Genomic DNA, 19872 nt, shown 5'->3' on the forward strand with positions numbered 1-19872 from the left:
AGCCAAATTGTCGAGAACGGAAACAAGGTCATCTTGGAAAACAGAACGAAGGTGAATGGATTATTGAAGTTCGATGGTCAGAAGTCCCATCAATCTTTGGCTTGCTCGTCCGGTGGAACTCAATCGATTTGGCACAGCCGAATGGGTCACTTACATATAAGAAGTCTGAAGCAACCCCGAAATGGTCTGGTATCCGGAGTCCAATTTCAAGATGATGATGGTGATGCGTGTAAGATTTGTCCCCTTGGAAAACAAACCCGTTTACCTTTCAGCAAAGACGCTCCACGAGCGAACGAGGTGCTCGAGGTGGTCCATTCAGACGTTTGCGGACCGATGGAGGAACCTTCGATTGGGAAGAATCGGTACTACATCACGTTTGTGGACGATAAATCCAGGAAGATCTTCGTCTATTTTTTGGCGACGAAGTCCGAGTCCGAGGTGCTACAAGCGTTCCAGTCCTTCCACAGTACGGCCGAAAGACAACAGGGTTGCAAGATCAAGACCATTCGAACGGACAATAGGAAGGAGTACATAAATCGAGGTTTCTAAAGCTTTTTGGAACGACATCTAACACCAAACAACCACCGATTACACCCCGGAACAAAACGGCTTGGCGGAGCGAGTCAACAGGTCTATCGTCGAACGAGCCCGGTGTTTACTCTTTGAAGCTTCTACGACTGCGGATTTTCAGGATTTCTACGGACGATTGATGATTATAGCGATTGTATACGCATAAACGAAAATTCTTAGTGACGACCAGAAAAAAAGGTCACCAAGTTTCATTTTAGCAAAATAACAAAAAAATAAATAAAATAAGAAAATTAAAGTTGAATCCGTGCACCCACGGTGGATAACCAACATGCAAAAATACAGAATTTATTGATAGTAGACCGAGAATCGTGGGCAGGATTCATCGCGGGCATGATTCCCATCAACATCATTTTGGCAGAGAATAAAGAGTGTTACGTAGCAAGAGCAGTTAGAGGGTCAACGAGCTCAATGAGCAGCGTCAATGCACAAGTGGCAGGATCAATAGGACGCATCGAACGACGTAAGATGGACTAATATGGGCTAATCCCGCGGCTTTCATACTGGGTAAATCGTAATTATGAAAAGGTCAACCTTTGACCTGACGCGTTTCCTTTCGGGAAATGCGTAGATACGGAGGTATAGGCAGAACATGCAGTCTTTATCTACCCCAGGTCAAAACGTAGGCAACTTCTAACCTTGAACGCTGAGAATATTGTGAATGAAATGCGTCGCGACGAACTTTCATGGCGTTATATTATCGACGAAGGATGAACGGAAAGATAGAGATAGTCAACCTTACTTAACAAGCTAAAGGAAGATCTTGGACCTCGTATGACACAACTAATCAAAAGCAACGCGATCTTAGGACGCGGTATAACCCTAATCTGGACTCATACATGTGGTGAGGCTTAGAAGGTCTCACGTACTCAGCTATGATCTTTCTGTACTACTCTAAATTTGGCGAAGAAAAATAAAGGAAAAGGGTGGATGTACAAGGTATAAACAAGTGCAATGGGTTTAATCCACTCACGACAGCAAAATACACCCGGCTGTTATGGTTTGAAGTTAAATTTCCAGCTTGTAAAAAAAGGAAGACCTAGGTTTGCCCTGGATTTCGATGACTTCACTGAAAACTCTAAAACAGGTCTTGAGACTTTGAAGTCAACATCGTTAAACCAAGTCGTTAAAGATCAAAAGAAACGTTTCAAAAGCAGCAGGTGAATCGATTAAAATGTTTCAAAATGTGATACTAAGCAAGACATAAAACCCTGATCAAGTAGGCTTGATTTGGACTATGGTTCTTCGTCGTAATGCACTCAAACTAGATTGATCGCCCTCATGAATCTCTGAGTTATACTTACACTGCAAGAATCCTTTGCTGCTTGGCCCGCACACAACATGGTCTCGATGATGCCACCGGGTGCTGCGGCACCGTACTTCCGAGCACATTCTCCGTTGCTCCAAATAGGAAGGTTGACTTCCTGAAGGACAGCAGGCTGTGGTCCATCTAAAAAAACAAAATTTGAATTAATAAAACATATTGGGCAAAATTTATGGTGAATCATACTTTCACGCAAGCTACCCCAGCCAATAACGGTAGCCGTCAATCCGTTATAACCGCGGGAACCATCAGCTCCCGGGAGACATATCGGTCGTACTGATTGCGTGAATTGTACCGGTTGATCCATCGTAAGCACCGCTACATCGTTATACTGAAACAAAGAATATCGTTACTTAACACCATTTTCGAATCGTTGAGCGAGAAAATTCACATTTTCATTGAAAAATGAGATTTGTTTACAAGTTGTACGTTACCAAAGTCCGAGAATCGAAACCCTTGTGCCGAACAAGTCGCTTCACGCGCCGCTCAACATGCTGTACCTCGGTGTTGGACCGAATGTTGTGATCTCCCAGTCGGACGGATAGTCTGGCCACGTCCCAGGAACTCATACTGCAAACGATAGTAACACATCGAGTGATCGGTTAATGATAAATGAACTAAGTATTGCGTATTATTTTTTTTATTAATTTAACCTACTGTGCTACGCAGTGTGCTGCCGTTAAAATGTGAACGGAATCAATCAGAGAACCACCGCAAAATTGGCGCCCATTGTTGAACAGTGCAGCTACCCAGGGCCATTCGTTCGGGTCAGCATTGTGACCTCCGACGATACGTTCCGTGTCCTGGAATAAGTTTTTTCATATTTATTATCATAATAGTTCATTCCAGCGCTAAACATGTATGCAGGTAAAAAAAAATGGTAAAACAATTGTATAAAAAATATAGTTTTAAGGACACGAAAGCCACAACCGTGGTAAAATGTCTATAATAAATTATAAAAAAAATGTATTTAGGTAGTAACAAAATCTAGGCTTTTAGGCTAGCTGAACAGCTGAAATTGCCCAGAAATACCGTATGGCGCGTTATGAGGTATAAGGAAACATTGACGATGAACCGGAAGCATCGAGCCAATCGTTGGAGTGGAACTGTTGGCCGGAAACTGCGTTTTAAGATTTTGAAGACGATTACGAGGAATTCCAATATGTCGAAACGTGATTTAGCTAGAAAATTCGGTGCTGCCCATAGTACCGTGAGGAGAATTCGACTCCGGAAAGGAATCAAATCGTAACGAACTAGCAAACAGCCAAATCGGACCACCCTCCTCCCCTCATGAGGGTCCAAAAATGCTTAGTGAAATGTTTTTCTCTAAACTCAAAATTTCAAATTCCTAATAAAATTTTGATGAACGACTGTAATTATTCGAAAGTAACAATCTCGACTCAGAACTGAAACTAAAAACTCGAAATCTTCAAATCACAATTCTAGTACAGATTAAAAAAAAATCCCACTTATTGATTGAAATTTAGTACCGAATATAAAATTCCAATAAGATAAGACTAAGCTTGCCAAATTGTCCAAATGTTACTCGATTTTGTTCACATTATTTGCTAAACCAAACAAAAATTTGATTTCATTTATTAAAATTATGTATTTTGCGTCCCAATTTTTTGAGCAAATCCCATCAAAATTAACATGAACGATTTTTGGAAACTCAAATTATGATTTCAAATTGACTCACGTGTTTAGAAAAAAAAAACAGTTTTTCTAGTTTTTTTTTACATGATTTTTATTGAATAATTCAGGTAATGACGGATATTGAGGAAAAAAACCCGAAAAATATCTGGTAAGCTTAGGTTAGAATAATTCCGGATTCTGTGGTTTCAAACAAACTTCAAATGTTTATAAACATTAAAATTCGATGTCTGTGATCAGATATAGCATTCTTTAATTAGTGTTTTGTTCTTGAAAGCCAGTTCCAATCATCATTGGGAAAAAACCTAATTCGAATGTTAGGTTTTCATTTCAAACTTCAGGTAGTTTCATTTTCCATATTCGAAACTCATCGTTAGGGAATGTGAAAAGATAAACAAAAAAAAAATTACAACTATTACTACATTACAACTTTTAATTTTTTAGCAAAATTGGAACTAAAGAAAGTTTCAAAATGGTAATCGAGAATTGAAAAATCTGAAAAAGTGTTATCATTAGATTAGATTAAAAAATCGTTCAAAAGGCAGGATTCAGATCGGGAATTGAAATTAAAACTTCAGATTCTGATTCAGCTCGAAGCTGAGTTTAATAATCAAAATGAAAATAACACTGCGAGAATTTCATGAGAGGTTCAAATCGATTCAAATTGAGATCGCAATTTCATAGTTTTAATTTTAGAATCAAAATTAAAATTTTAAATTCAAACAAAATCAGTTCGATAAAACAAACCAGAAAAAAACCACAAATGTAAAATAAAATTAGGATTCATTTTGGAGATTTTGTTCTTTGAAAAGTCTAGATTTTTTAAATATTAACAGGATTCTCACTATCCAATGTATTGTTAATGATGAATTTATATTGGCCATAGAAATTGAATTTAAACTTCAAGCAAAAATTAAGCTGTTGATTCTTTTTATTGGTTTGTTGTTAGACATTATTTATATTGCAAATTATTCAGAAACAAAGTTCCAAACTAAAGTTTGAATATTTTTTCGAGTTTACAAGCGTATAAACCCAAATTTGAACTGCAAACTCAACCTCCCAAAGCCGTTCGCAAAATTTCCGTTTCGTGGAAATATGAGTTGTAGTTTGATTTCGATCTCCTAGCTGTAAATGTTAACCGATTTTGATGATATTATATACATTGTGTAGGTAATTTATTCTTATTGCCAGGGTTGCTAGCGAACCGGGAAAACCGGGAAAAACTTTGGAATTTCATCACGTCACCGGGAAACCGGGAATTTCGGCTCCTCACCGGGAAAATTTACATTTTTTAAATATTTTATAATTATTTAAAAATTTAAGAGTATTTTTGAGTGTCTCGATATATGTAGAATTATATCATAAACGTTTATTTTAGTTCATTAGTAAAATAAGCGTTTATGTTATCACTTTTCTAACTAATTGCGGAGAAATATGAGTTATCTAATTTTTTCGCTTTCCGCAAGTGTGCTACACTTACAAGCATAACACAAATGATATTAATTTAATAATGAAACTATTATCGACAAAACTGAACACTTAACTTTTTTTCTTTCAAAGAGATTTCTTACTTAACCAGGTTCTCTTATAGAGGGTCAGCAACATAAAAATAAATTAAAGTGATCTAGAAATTCAACTAGTCAATATGTATTTGATAAAAATCCACCTGACACCAGTTGATGCATCAGTTTGAAGTTTTCTGAGTAAGTTTCAATATGGCACAGAAGTGTTATTTTCTCTAAATTCCTTAGTCTAGTCATGAAAACGACTCTAGCTTATGGAGGTATTACACTCTCACTTAAAAGGTTTTGTGTTTTGCAAATCATGATAGGGTAAGTGAGCCCTATTTTGGCATGGTCCTTTTCTTGGCATGCCAACATGTCTTTTCATGTTTTTCAGGTCCAAATTGAGCTTAAAAAATTTTGAATATATTTTCATTGCAAGGAGAATAATTTGTTTTCAATCTTTGCATACCGAATTTTTTCATTGTTTGTACTTTAATAAAGAAGTTAATTTTTTTCGATCTGCATCCGAGGAAATTATGTTGGAAATCACCGTATGAAAATCAGATGAACTCACCTTTCTAGTGCAACTGTTAAATTCACATGCGCTTTCAAACGCGGACATTCATTTAAAAAACTTGCAATAAATACTCATGCTTACAGTTAGACTCGGGAAAAAATCAAAAAATACTAGAAAGACTAAAGAGTTAATATTTATTTAGGTTTTGAATAAGAATTTAAAACTAATTTTGTTCCTTTTCTTGGCATGCAACTTCAATCGAAATACACCACCAGTGTTGGAAGCTGGAAAAAATACATGTTCATTAAAGAGGTATTTTTGGGCTGATGTTTTCCCTAAAACTTCATTTAAAACTACGCACAAATGTATTCATACTAATTGGGTTGTATGATAAGACCGTTGCTATCAACTTAAGCTTCGAAATAAGTTGGAGAACATAAGTGATTCGACTAACTAAAAGTCATATCCAAGCATTTTAAATGAAAAAATCGCTATTTGGGAACCATGAATCGAAGGTACATTGGTATGCGTGCGAACAGCATTTGCATTGCAGTCTGCCGAGCAAAAGCCACGTGGTCTCCTACAGAACACAGTGGTTCGAAATATTGAAAAAAAACTAAGGTTAATTAAGCATCTCACAAGACTTAAGATGTTTTTCTTATCTAAAAATTGTTAGATCGATGGCAATTTGTGACTTTAGTACATAAAATACATAATTGATTGAGTTTTGGAATCGTTTTCTATTGCTTGGAAACCATATACCTACTCAGATTTAATTTTTCGGAATTTTGTTCTAATTTTTTTCATGGAAACAGAAGTTGGAAGTTCAGGAAAATATCGTTTGCTTTCCAATTATTCCTTAAAATATTTGATGTGAGTCGAATTAAAAAAAATGTTTTAGCAAGGTTTACATTCTAACATCTATTTGGCGTGTCAAACCACTGCGCAACACCCCGGGCATTCGAGATGGCTCTTGCTAGAAGCTCATAATCTCAGCTAACAAGTTCAAAAGGGCAAAATTTTTAAATACCATTTAAGGAATTTTTCAATTTCTTACTTTATGAAGCCAAACTCCACAATATGAAGACAGTTGTTTGGTAGTGAAAATAACCGTATGTGTCGCAATCGCATTGCGGAATTTCTGGACTTCCGACTTTTTGAAATGAAAGCTTATTTTGTGCTTCCCTTTCAACCAAATTTCATCAATGGTTTCAAAAGCCTTTGTGTTGTATGAGTGGCGCCCGGTGTTCCATCGTCGCATAGAACTTTACGCTCAGCTGACGTCACTCTGTCAGTGGCCTTATATTCAGAATAGCCAACGATTCTGTTAACTGTCAATTGAGCAATGTAGGTAAAGATCTATTGCACATTGCTGGAGGCCAAGAATCGGATCATCGAAACGGCAAACAATTGGTACGGCGGCCAAGTAATTGGAGCACGGCAGTGAGTACTTTGCCTGCATTTTACTCACATTAATGAAAGTTCCATAGAGAAAACATATTTTTGTTGAACTCTAAGCAAGTTAGCAAGTCAATTCTTCAAAGAATGTTATATGGTGCACTCAACAGGAAGGTAGGAATGTCGAAAAAAGGGTAGACCATGCCTTAGGTGCCAAGGTCGGGTACATTTACCCTACTTGTTGTTTTCTCTCACTATAGAGGTTTCTCGCACATCCAGGTTCGGCTGTACCAGTTTCAGTTTCGATGTAAAATTATTCAGTGTTCGATATACATATTTCATAAAATTATTTTATGCAAAAAGCAAATAATTTGGCAGCGTTAGACGTTTTTAAGCAGAGTTACACCTCTTTTTCATCAGAAAAAAAATTGGTTTTTCAATGTTGTTGTTGTTGTTGTGTATTTCGTTTGAATTGGCCTGAGGAAGGAAGCATTACATCGCAAGTGTTAAGATTTTAATTCATTCTACGTTAAACTGTTGCTTAAAGTTTCCGAAATCTAAGGTCTTAACCCTGATAAAAAATAATATCTTACACTCAAACAATTGAACCTCATTCCTGTTTTATACTCGGTTTCTATATTTTCACGAATCTTTAGTTCAAATGGCTATTACTATAGTTATTCATTGTGTTGTTTCAAAAAAACATTTTTTTCAAAAACATGTCTTTGGATTTGTACAAAAGAATATAACTGGATTTAGAAAATAACTATATATTTTCCTGCAATCGGATGGGACAAACTTCTACCTTTCTCCCTGGATGTCCACGTGGACAGATTTGAAATTGTTTTTTTTTATCTAATTTGACAGTCTGAAAACTCTACTTATTTCTTATTCGTTATTGAAATGGCTGATTGAAAAATAAAACGATTTAGCATTTCCTTATATAAGATACTTTTAAATATTTTAAATTACTTAATAATCATGTTTATCACTTGCTTTCAAGTGGCTACTAATTTCTCTGGAAACTAAACTTAAACTGGAAAGCTTTGCAATTGAAAGATTTTTATTAAAAAACTTAATATTTATTCACATTTAGAAAATATTTTGGAAGTAAGTATGCCCTCGTAGACATGACCCAAACCCCCATCCCCCTCTCCGTGGACATTTTCAAACCCCCCCCCCCCCCCTAAGTTGTCTAAGTGGTATGTGAACAGCCCCTAACGTAATATTTGATAACATGAAATAAGAGATTACACTTGATACTATATATATTTTTTTGTCCAATCAACATTTGGTTAAATGCATTTTTTCTTTTTCAAATACTTCATCTAGATTGTCCCCAGTTAGTTTTTAAGGTCTCACGTTTTTCTCAAAATATAAAGCTTTTAAGAAAAGATGGATTTGGTCGGTAAACAGAATTGAGGTTAAAGCTGCGGTAAGAATTAGGCTGTATATCGGTAAGATAAGGTAAAAGGTAGGATTTGGAATGCATAAAAAGGTAAGATTGCATAATTCAATGATTGTTGTTTTATTGTATTAAAATATTAGAATAACCAATCACTTGACAACTGGGCAGGTATCTAAACGTATGCGTAATACCTGTCTTAGGTTATTAACATTAAAAATGTTATTAATCTTATAACGGTTGCGCAAGTGATTGACTTGTCATCCAAATGATACCTACTTACATTCACACATATCACATTCATTACATAACAGTTCACACGAAGCCATGGGGTCGGGCATGTGGTGATTTGCATTGAAGATCTGCCGAACTAGTTATCTAAAGAATGCAATTCAGCGCATGCGTTGACGCAACTGCGGTGAATCCGTGCACCCATGGTGAATTATCTACATACATACATACATACATACATATTTTCCTGCAATCGAATGATTTTAAGTTTTGTAAGACAAATTCCCATTCAAGTTGATTTTATAGTATGTTTCGATGTATTGTTAACGTATTTCTATATAAATTATACTTTTTTTTCTAGAACTCTATAGAAATTCTTGAAAATTTATATTGGCTGAAAAGTACTACATCATGGTTTCAAGATCAATTTAGCCGGACTTTTTTTTTTGCAAAATTGTTGAAATTGTGGAGCAAAACAACGAATAGATGCCCAGTTCGTTAGATTTTTTTTAAATCATGAAAACCTGTAAATTTGAAACGAAAAGACTACCTGTTACAAGACGCCGAAATGTTTACCATGATTTCTCATTGGTTAACAAGTTTTGGGATACAATTATAAGAAATTTAAAGGCTTTTATATTCATTTTTTTTATTCGCCATGATTTTAAATCAAAAACGAGAATAAAAAATATCGGAAATATTATCATTTATAACCGGGAAAAAACCTGGGAAAAACCGGGAAAAACTTTGGAATTTCAAAACGAAAAATTGCTAGCAACCCTGTATTACTTAACATTTCAAAATTAAGTCGATATGTATTACCAGGTTATCAGAAACTGGTTCAGAAAGTAAAAAGTAAAAAATCCGAAAAATCAATTTTATTTTTAAAATACCCGTAACTTCTGACAGCTTTTCTGTATTTAAGTGTTTCATTGATGTTTGAAATCGTCAAGAATTCATATATCCGACAATGTATACTCAAAAAAAAAATACGACACCCAATTTCAGCTTTGCTAAGCTGTATTTCATTTCCCGATGAACCGATTTTCAAAACTCAAATTATAATGTTTGTCGTTATTTGATCATTATTTTCATAGAACATACTTGGTCTGTCAAAATTCCCAGTTCTTCAGTATATTGGAATGATGATAAAGAGGTTTGTAATGTGCGCTTCGGGTCATATTGCCCGAACAGCTTTGTAGGGTTAATCTCTTAACTCTTACTTTAATTTCTGAATATTTTGTGGTTGAAAAGAATTAGCTTATTCTTTAATTTAAGTATTTGAAAAAAAAATCTCATAAATGAAACCTTGAAAATCCATGGTTATTTTTTAAATCTACATAAAAAAATTGCACTTCACGGATTTCATTGCGAAAGTTAGGATTTAAAGCAATTTAACTTATATCGTAAAATAACTAGAAGCTGATTAATTACATAGGACTTTCACATTTTAAATATTTTTTATGTATGAATTGCTCAAGCAAAAATGTGATTGGAAAAAAAATTGGTCACCAACATCACGTTCATGAGCCGATTCTTCCTACGGCCCTGGCTTGAGATCAATTACTTTAAGCAGAGTGGCCACTCAATTTCAATTTTTTATTTCCCGCATTTTTCCCGACTTTTTCCCGCATAGTCTAACAAAATTTTTGATTCTAAAAGACAAAAAAAAATTTCTGAAAATCTCTATTTAACGGTTTTGTACTTTTAATAAGCGATTTAATTTCAATTAATATTTTTTAACAAAACCCAAAAGTCATAACATATTTAAGATTTAAATTTTCTCGCCACACTTTTATATCTCGCTATCAAGAAAACGAATTTTAAAGTTAACTAGAACTTTTAGAAAAAGACTCAGCAAAATAAGAAAATGCCCAAAGTTTGAAATTCTACAAAAGTGGTGCCGGATTTGATTGATTTTTTTTATTATTAGAGAAAATAAGTTATCTACCATCTGAAATTTATTGCTTTTTACACTTTAAAACCTAGGTATTTCAAACGAAGTTGAAAGATTTAGTTTCGTCGGAAGTATTAAAAGTATGAATATGATAAAAAGGTGTATTGTATCTTGTAGCAAAACTCATTTTTACACTTTTCGTATAAATGATTCCAAACAGCCGTAAATAAATAAATTCAAGTCACAAAGAAGATAGGTAGTATTTTGTAAAACTCTATGCTTTAAAAAAGTAGATTGGTTTTTAAATAGTGAATTCAGTTTAAAAACTGGTTTGATTTCACCGGGTGAATTTCGATTAGAAATTAATTGATGGTTCCTCGTTTATTTTAGTCATACAACTACAATGATACCAAAATTAACATAACTTACCTCCCCCTCATATTTCATCTGAATATATTTGATGTGTTTTTATTGTAAACCGGAGGACATATTGCCGAAATTCGACCTAACTGAACTAAACCTCAGAAGCATTTTTTCGAGAAACTCCAGTTGAATGGCCTACATGGCCTAAAAGAGATAAAGTTTAAGGACTAAAACCAGTATTTTCAATCCAAGAAACTAATTGTCGTTACTCATATTCACTTTTTTGGTTTTGTAAATGAGATACATGTTCTGTTTTTCAAAATTCTCTAAGGGTTCGGCGTCGTCAAACCGAACCAAATGCAAACAAAAAGTCCTATTTTTACTAGCCAGTTCTCGGTACTGACTGAAGTAAATAATTTAATCATTTTTGAGTGCTCGAAATTTTTAAATAAGTTGAATTTTCAGAAGATTAGAGGCACTGAAATATATTCACTGGGCAGCTGTGCCAAAAATTCCTGATTTCTTGAAACTTGAAGAAATTCCTGACTTTTTCCCCCATTTTCACGATGGATTTTAAATTCCGTCCTTTTCCGGCATTTCCCGACTTTCCCGAATGATTGGCCACCCTGCCTGAGTCTACTTGGGACTGCTGATTCTATTCGGATCGGATTCGAGATAGTAAAATTATTTCAGAATTCAATCTCTGCTCTTAAATTAAGCGCTCATTCTAAGAATCCGTACTTATTGAGTTGGGTACGAATTTCGGGGACAATTTGACTTGTAGTTTGTTGTTATTCCCGTGGCGGCAAAAGTTAACCGATTTTGATGATATTTAGTTCATTGTGTAAGTGATTTATTCTAGTTTGTTTTAATATTTTAAAATAAAGTAATTTTTTTTTTACCTTGTTGCCTGCAGTTAGTTCTGAGTTAAAAAAATGTCCCAAAAAACAATTTTATTTCTAAATTGCTTATAATTTCTGACAGCATTTAAGTATTTTAGAGCTTCTTTGATTTTGGAATTGTCCAGAATACATTAATTCGACGATGAATAAATATGTGGGGGTATTGTGAACATTTGACCTGTAAGGGAGAGTGGGGTATTATGGGCCACTTTTTTTCTTTGCTTCATAACTTCTTTATTATGAAAGATAAAAAAAAATTGAAAGGTTTTCTACATTTTAAGATATCATAATTCATTTTTTTCATTTTTATATACATTTGTTTCTCAAGTTCTGACTGTGTCAAAAACAAGTTTTTTTTTGGATTTTGAAAAACTGTGGGGAAACGTGGGCCACCAAATCTAAATTGACTACATTCAGAGGGAATCTTATTGCAAATTTCATAAGATACATCTTATGAACAGCTTTTTTGCATCTAAACTAAATTTTCATATAACGTGCAAAATTTAAGTTTAAGTTACAGGCTTTATGTTCGTCTCTATCGCATTGGAAAAAATGGACAACATATTTTTCACAACTCTTTATTTCGCATAAGTAAACTTTGCAGGTGGGAAAACGTATTTTGTGTTCTGAATGTGTATAAAAACACCAAAATATAGGTGGCCCAAGATATCCCACAAAATGTGGCCCACGATTCCCCACAAGCTATGATTTGTAAATTGGTTGCGTTCGTTTGACTTATTGATGTTTCATCAAAAATTCCTTTTCTACGTGAAAGAACATGACAAAACTAAGATCATAAGCGTATGAGCATATTTTTGTTTTGTACTTTAGGTCTCCCACGGATGCAATATTCGGGTGCTTGTTTAATTATGTAAGTACATTTTTCTAGGCTAGTTAAATAAAAGAAGCATATGATACTTACATAAGACAACAACATATAGAAAAACATACTTACGCAAAGCAACGACGATGACAATTGGATCGAGATTTTTATCTCAACACACAGCTGAGATATTTAGTGTGGCCCACGTTACCCCACTATCCCCTATTCCAGATTTTCGTGAAAAAAAAAACATACTGAATCTGTGCTTCGGGTCATATTGACCCGAACGGCTCTGGAGGGCTAATTCAATTGATATTATGTTTCCTTGTATATTTAGACAAAGAACTTCTGTCGCAGCATAAGGGACGAACCTTTTTCTTGTTATAACTCACCGGGTTACCATTCTTGACGCCGCAACCGTAGTTCAGCCCTGCTCCAGCTCCCCCGACCGGGCTGATCGTTGAAAATTCGATGGATGGAGTGACCGGAGGATGAGTCGGAGCAGGTGGTGGCCAAACCATGGCAGGTGGATTTGTCGGCTGGACGGGCTTCGTTGGCCACGTGGTGCTAGTTGGACGTTGTGTGGTCGACTCACCAAAAGAGGCCACCGTTGAAGTGAACGAGGGAGGGTGGGTAGCCGGAGTGTGATCCGGTGGATGAGTAGGAACTGGTGGTGGCCAGCTTGGGTAGTTGTTATTTTTTGGAGGCTGCTTCTGGGATTCTGATCCGGGTATTTCATTCCCAACTACCGGTGGCGTAGGCGTGTTTTCTGCGGTTATCTCCGTTCCAGGGACTGCTGTTATCGGGTTGGTGCAGCATACGCCAAATGCTTGCCGGCCTTGATCGTTGAAGTAGCTACAAGTGTCATAATTTCCCAACACCCAAGATTCCCAGACGCTGAGATCAGGAACCTTGAAGTATGGATAGCATTTCCGGAACGAAGTACAGAAACCAAGGTGCCCCTTCGATGTGAGACATGGGCTGCCGTCACCTAGCGCCTGGGTCCAGGTTGTTGTCCGTGTGGCCAACCAAACGTGACGCGGTTGGCGTGGTCGCAGCTCACTAGCTGGAAGAAACGTATCAGAAGAAAGGAGATTGGTGAAAAATTAACAAATGCCATACGCATCAAGCTCGAAGCTCATAAATCAAACGGGAGGATGAATCATACGGGAACGGGACATTTGAAACCAAGCAATACCTCATCATGGAAACAATCAATTTGTTGTTGTAAAGAAATTTCGAAGTTCATTCGCTGCTCCTCCTCGAATATTTACGTTAGTGTTTGATTTATTGGAATACATTTGCATATCTATCAAAAAGCAACGTAAGGTTTCTGGGGCACGTATTATTTTGGTATTGTTGAAAACGTCGAGATTGAATGTGTGATTGAGTGGAGCGAACTTATTTGTTTTGCGAAAGATATTATCGAACTGGTGCAAAACGAGCAGATCGTTTCCTAGAAATGTCGGATGGGACTTTCCGATGAGTCTCTATGATTCATTTCAGAAAGTATGTTTCTATTGCATATGATTAGAAAAGATATAATCGGACACTTCACTTGATTATCTTTTTATTTTCACACTGAAAAAGTTGAATTGTAACTAGCATAGCAATATTACTTGAACAGCTAGCTGTATTAAATTAATTCAAAATCTTTCCTATAATTTTCAATATTGCAAACGACAGTTTTTAAACTCAGCTTGCATTTGAAGAATAATTTTCTTAAAAAAAATTTTTTTTTCTGAAATTGTGCTCATTTTTGAATTCTAGTTTCAAGAATTTTATCATCACATATCGGTGGATTGATATTTTAAAATTGGTTTAGGGTTGCTCAAAGTTAGTGAGAAATGTGAGAGATGAACATTAATTTTGAAAAATACGTTGTTCACCGTAATTTATTTCCCAAAATTTTATTTATATGTATATGCTTAATTTCTTTTTTTACTTTTTTCGATAATGATATTTAAAGAATTAAAATTTGTTCGTTCGCACTGTAAGTTTTCCTTTTGTGGGGTGAACCACGCTTGGCCTACTAATGTGTGGTGGTAGATGCAACTCTAGGCCTGTATCTACCACTGCATAGTAGTTGGCCCGTGCGGAACAAAAATTTGATATGTGATGATAATGCTTCTAAATAAATTCTACCCGCTGATTTTCACCATCTTTCATTTTTTCTATCGTTCTATCCATCTATAAAAATTTCATAATCCCTGATGTCCCTACTCAAAAAGACATCACTTTTCACCGGTAAGGCCGATACATTAAAGTAACAAACATAAGTTATGGTGATTAATCCTTCATATGTATTTTTTAATTTAAGCGTTTTTGACTGCTTATTTGAAAGAAATTTGACTGTAGGATGAAATTTAAAAAAAAAAAAACAAAAAACTTCCTTAACGTAGCTAATGAGTTTGTTGATTTATATAACCTTGGCAAGAATATTACATGAAATTATTGAAGGCCTTGTAAGCAAAGCTGCCATTTTTGAACATTTTTCTATGAAATCAGTTTTTTTTATGTTGAAATGGTTATAACTTTTCTCACGAATTACTTAGCCTCTTCTCATGTTAGCAAAAAATAAGGCTTAAAAATAGGCAAACCTAATAATTCAAAACATACTTCATTTCAAGCTTATTTAAATTTTCTGGAGAATTTATATTCAAAAATTTCTTCACTAATTTCCATACAAAATTGAAAAGCTTTGCGCTAAACCAGGAATCAACCAAAACATATCAAATTTTACACTGATGCCACCCAAATGGCACCGAAGAAAACATATGGGAACAAAAAGTCAATTTCTGCAGCGGTTTAATGCGCATACAGACAGCCTTTTGACGAAATGGCTGATAAATCTACATAATGTGCTATTTAGTTTAGTATGAGAAAAACACGCTTTTGATACTTGGCATTGAATATTTTAATAGACATACACAGTTAAACAACTTTAAAAATTAAAACAAGATTTTGAATATTTTTTTTTTTAATTTTGGACTTTAAAAATAGTGCATACAGAATTTCAGAATAATAATGTTAGTGCGTTTTCTCGGTAATTTAGATGCAAATAAAAAATCGAACAAATTGAAGCTTTAAGCAAAGGTAAAAATTTATTTATTTATTTATTTATTTGACGTCAATCATTTGCGTAGACCGTTTTACATGTTTGCCTTAAATCTATATAAGTATAATGTTATGATAGAAGCACTCTCTTCAGTTCATTTTTGTTCATTGTTATATCAATTATGGTGCAGTATTTGTTATAGCAGATCATGATCTTATTTATAGGTTCATTTTGGGCATAGTTTGTTCTTTGTTTTTTTATGTAGAATAGATTCCTGTTTCTTAAATACCGAGTGGGAGAATAAAAGTTTAGTTTTTCTAAAATGTTTGCATCATTTACTCTTTGCCCAATAACATCATTTATAAAAGCTAACATTGCAAACTCACGTCGTTTATCAAGACTATCTATTTTAATTAACATACATCGAGATTCATACGAAGGTAGCTGATACGAGCTCCAACCTAACCTGCGTAAAGCATATAATAAAAACTGTTTTTGTACTGACTCAATGCGGTCTTTATGTGTACCTTGATATGGAGCCCAGACAACACTGCAATACTCAAGAAGGGGCCTAACATATGTTACATACAGTGTTTTGATGGTATAGGGATCATTGAATTGAAAACTAAACCTTTTTATAAACCCGAGCATATTACTTGCCTTGTAAATTATGTTATTGTAGTGTTCTACGAAGGTCAGTTCAGAATCAAGTATGACTCCTAAGTCTCTGACTTGATTGCATCTTTCAACAGATTTTTGACCAATGGTGATGGTGTCCTGTCTTACATTTCGCTTTTTGGTAAATGAGATTGAGATGCATTTTTTTACGTTTATCTCTAGCAAGCTTTTTGTACACCATACATAAAAATTATCAACTTCTCTTTGGAAGGATTCAATATCAGATGGTTTACGTATTTCCATGAAAAGTTTCATGTCGTCTGCATATATTAAAACATTTAAATGATTTAAAATGTGTTCAACATCATTGACAAATAAAATAAATAGTAAAGGACCCAGATGGGATCCCTGTGGCACTCCTGATGTAACATGCACAACAGACGACAAATTTCCTTCAAATCTTACTTGTTGCGTTCTTTCGTGCAGGTATGACTGAACCCACTTTAATAATTTATGATTGAAACCTATTTTAGATAATTTGAAAAGCAATAAAGGAATATCAACTCTATCAAATGCTTTGCTAAAATCAGTATATAATGTTTCAACATAATTCCCTTCATCTATGGCATTTATCGAGAAATTTACAAAATTTAGTAAATTGGTGGAAGTAGAACGTCCTCTAATAAAACCATGTTGTTTAGTAGTGATTGCATTTTTAACTTGAGAAAAAATGTGTTGATTAATTATTGATTCAAATAACTTAGGGATGCAAGATAATATAGCAATTCCTCGATAATTTTTAACATCTGACTTTTTGCCGGTTTTGAAAATCGGAACCAAATACGATTCTTTCCAAATGGGGGGTAGTATGCCGCTTTTTAAAGATGAATTGAACAACCAAAACAAGGGTTTTACTAACTCATTTGATAATGATTTCAAAAATACTGGCGGCAATCCATCAGGACCTGCCCCTTTAGAGGCGTCTAAGATGTTTAAAGAATTCAAAATTTCGTTGGGTGATACATTATCAACAGTGATATTTAATGAAGATTCAGGGAGATACGAGAAATAATCATAATCTCGATCCTCTTCGTTACGGGTTGTGTAAACATCTTGAAAAAAATTAGCAAATAAGTTACTGATTTCCGCAGGATTTTTACCGATTTTGTCGTTGAACTGCATTTTTGTCGGAAAATTGCTAGACTTCTGTATATCTTTAACTAGGCTGAAAAATGATTTTGGGTCTGATTTGATATTACTTTCTATTCCTCTGTTATACTCCTCGTGTGCGATTTTCATTTCTATTTTTAGTTGATCACAGATAGTCAAATATATTGTGAGGTTCATATCATTTGCATCTTTTTTATAATTTTTATGGGCTTTCTGCTTTCTATTTTTAAGATTAAGTATCTTCTTACTATACCACTTCGGATTTCTATTCGGCTTTTTTCTACGTTTTTTACGTAATTATCAGATGTGTCAATATGAGACCGTTTTTGAATGCCCATATAAGTCAGGTAAATTATACCTCTGTTAAGAAAAAATAGGTTAACCTTATACAAGTTTTTTTAACATTGGAACATGAAATCTAAGCTTTAATCATAATCTCACAGCCAGAAGAGCTTAAAATATCGTCAAAAAAACAGCTACTCGGTCGGAAATCGCCTATTTTGACTACTTTCATTATTAAATACCTATCATTATAAAATAATTTTCTCAAAAACTGTTGAAGATTTTAGCATAAATTCAACATAAAATTATTTGCTCATGTGCCTCTTAATATTGGCTTCTCCCTTACACAAGAATATGATAGAGTGAAATAGAGCTTTAAGCATATTGACCGTAAAAAAATGGTTCAACTCAAGGGTATATACTTGATACAAAAAACAAAAACAGCATTTAATTCCTTAGACTTTTATCTCTCTTCTAAATAATTACGAAGATAATCAATCGACGCATTTGTTGGCATGGCAGTAGTAAAAATGCCTAGCTGCAATAGAAACGTACTCTTTCCCCACCTCTGGGACAAAAGTTCGAATGATGTGGGGTAAATGTACGACAATTCAAAATTCCGCATTTCTGTACGAAGTCATGTGGAAAATTTTATACCAATCTTTGCTTTCAGCAGCAGCTTCTGTGTTCGCTTCTGATACAAATCCTGTACATGGGCAGACAGCCTTCGCGAGTTTGGAGTTCTTCAAATATTATCCAAAGTTCTGTAAATGATTTTGCGGCTTCCACCTTGGCACAGCACCGAAGATCTTCATCGGATTGCGGGAATTGAATCGATCGAAGAGATGGCCAACAAAATCATCTCTAACTCCAGACAGAGGCAAATCGATGCAGTCTTCCATCGCAGAGATTCGCTCTCTCAACAATTAGTTTAATTGTAGGATAGTTTTTAGGTTGAGGTTTATTTTTTTTCTTTTACATTACAGGATGTTCTCTTACATTTGAATACTTAATTGTGCTCAAGAAATTTAAGCCGAATAAATAAATTTTAGTGATTAGTATTCTATAGGGCTCTGAAAGTTCATTATTGAACTGAACACCTAATTTAATGTACCGTAAAACGGAGTAACATTGATCACCGGGGTAACTTTGACCAACAATAAATTTTTCCACATTATCATCAATAACTCAGTCTATAGTTTGAATTTCTTAAAACTATTTTCTACGTTTGAAAGCCTATGAATTGAGTATCAAATAGGCAAAATTGGGTTTGTGTTTTAATTTTTTTTAGTGTTAGTTAAAATATGATTTCAAAATCTTAAAATATCTATTTTTTACAAGGCTTGCAAACAAACAGCTCTCCTGATGATACCAAAAAGCATTTAGAAGCAAACGGGTTTTTGAATATGAAAGAGCAACTTTTTTTCTTTGTATATGTACAGTTATAGTAATATTTTTATAGTCATTTAATGACAATTTTTTTATATTTAAAATAGAAGGACATTTTCAAAAAGTAGGCCCGTATTGGAAAAATGGATAGGAACCCTATAAAATGGTTAACTTTGAAGAAAAAATGAAAATGGAAATAGTGCGGGGTTCTTGGAGAATGTGTGAAGGTAAAATTTCATTTGAATTTTGAAGCTCAGACTATTTAGCAATTGTTTTAATTTTTGCCCCTAAAAGTATGCAGCATCATTGTTCTTTTTCCGATTATAAATGTTTTTAAACGAAAACGTTAAAAAGCAAGAGAAAATTGATAAACTAGAATTTTTAGACATTATGAAGGTGATTTGCATCCTTTATGATCAAGAAAACTCGATAGAACCGTCAAAATAGAGACTGACCAATTTTACCCCAAAACATCAAATTCTGAACACAGACGAAATCGATTTTTTAATCAAATTTAAAGTAGTCTAATAAATTTCTGCAACCATGTTTTACGTTCATAGGAGTCCAGTACTGGTTTTAAAAATATGAAACATGCTCAATTCCCTTAACAGAAAATATCAATTGAGAAATATTGAAAAAAGTGATCAATCTTACCCCGGATTACGGTAACAATCTATACCTATATATATAAAAATGGATTTCTGTCTTTCTGTTCCCTTTTGACTCGGAAACTACTGAGCCGATTTACG

The 19872-nt window shown here is 34.4% G+C and overlaps 1 protein-coding gene across 1 annotated transcript in view; it reads right to left on the bottom strand.

The window, feature by feature from the left end:
- LOC129745301 (serine protease 44) overlaps nt 1-19872 on the bottom strand; it is a 50515-nt gene that overhangs the window by 2753 nt on the left and 27890 nt on the right. The window contains exons 2-6 of the mRNA XM_055738288.1: nt 12999-13672; nt 2570-2715; nt 2347-2482; nt 2099-2243; nt 1893-2038 (exon numbers count right to left, since the gene is read on the bottom strand). Of these exons, the coding sequence (XP_055594263.1) occupies nt 1893-2038; nt 2099-2243; nt 2347-2482; nt 2570-2715; nt 12999-13672 (1247 nt within the window). The remainder of the gene's footprint in view (nt 1-1892; nt 2039-2098; nt 2244-2346; nt 2483-2569; nt 2716-12998; nt 13673-19872) is intronic.

Source organism: Uranotaenia lowii, chromosome 2 (assembly GCF_029784155.1).
Source record: "Uranotaenia lowii strain MFRU-FL chromosome 2, ASM2978415v1, whole genome shotgun sequence".
In the NCBI taxonomy this organism is placed as follows: Eukaryota; Metazoa; Arthropoda; class Insecta; order Diptera; family Culicidae; genus Uranotaenia; species Uranotaenia lowii.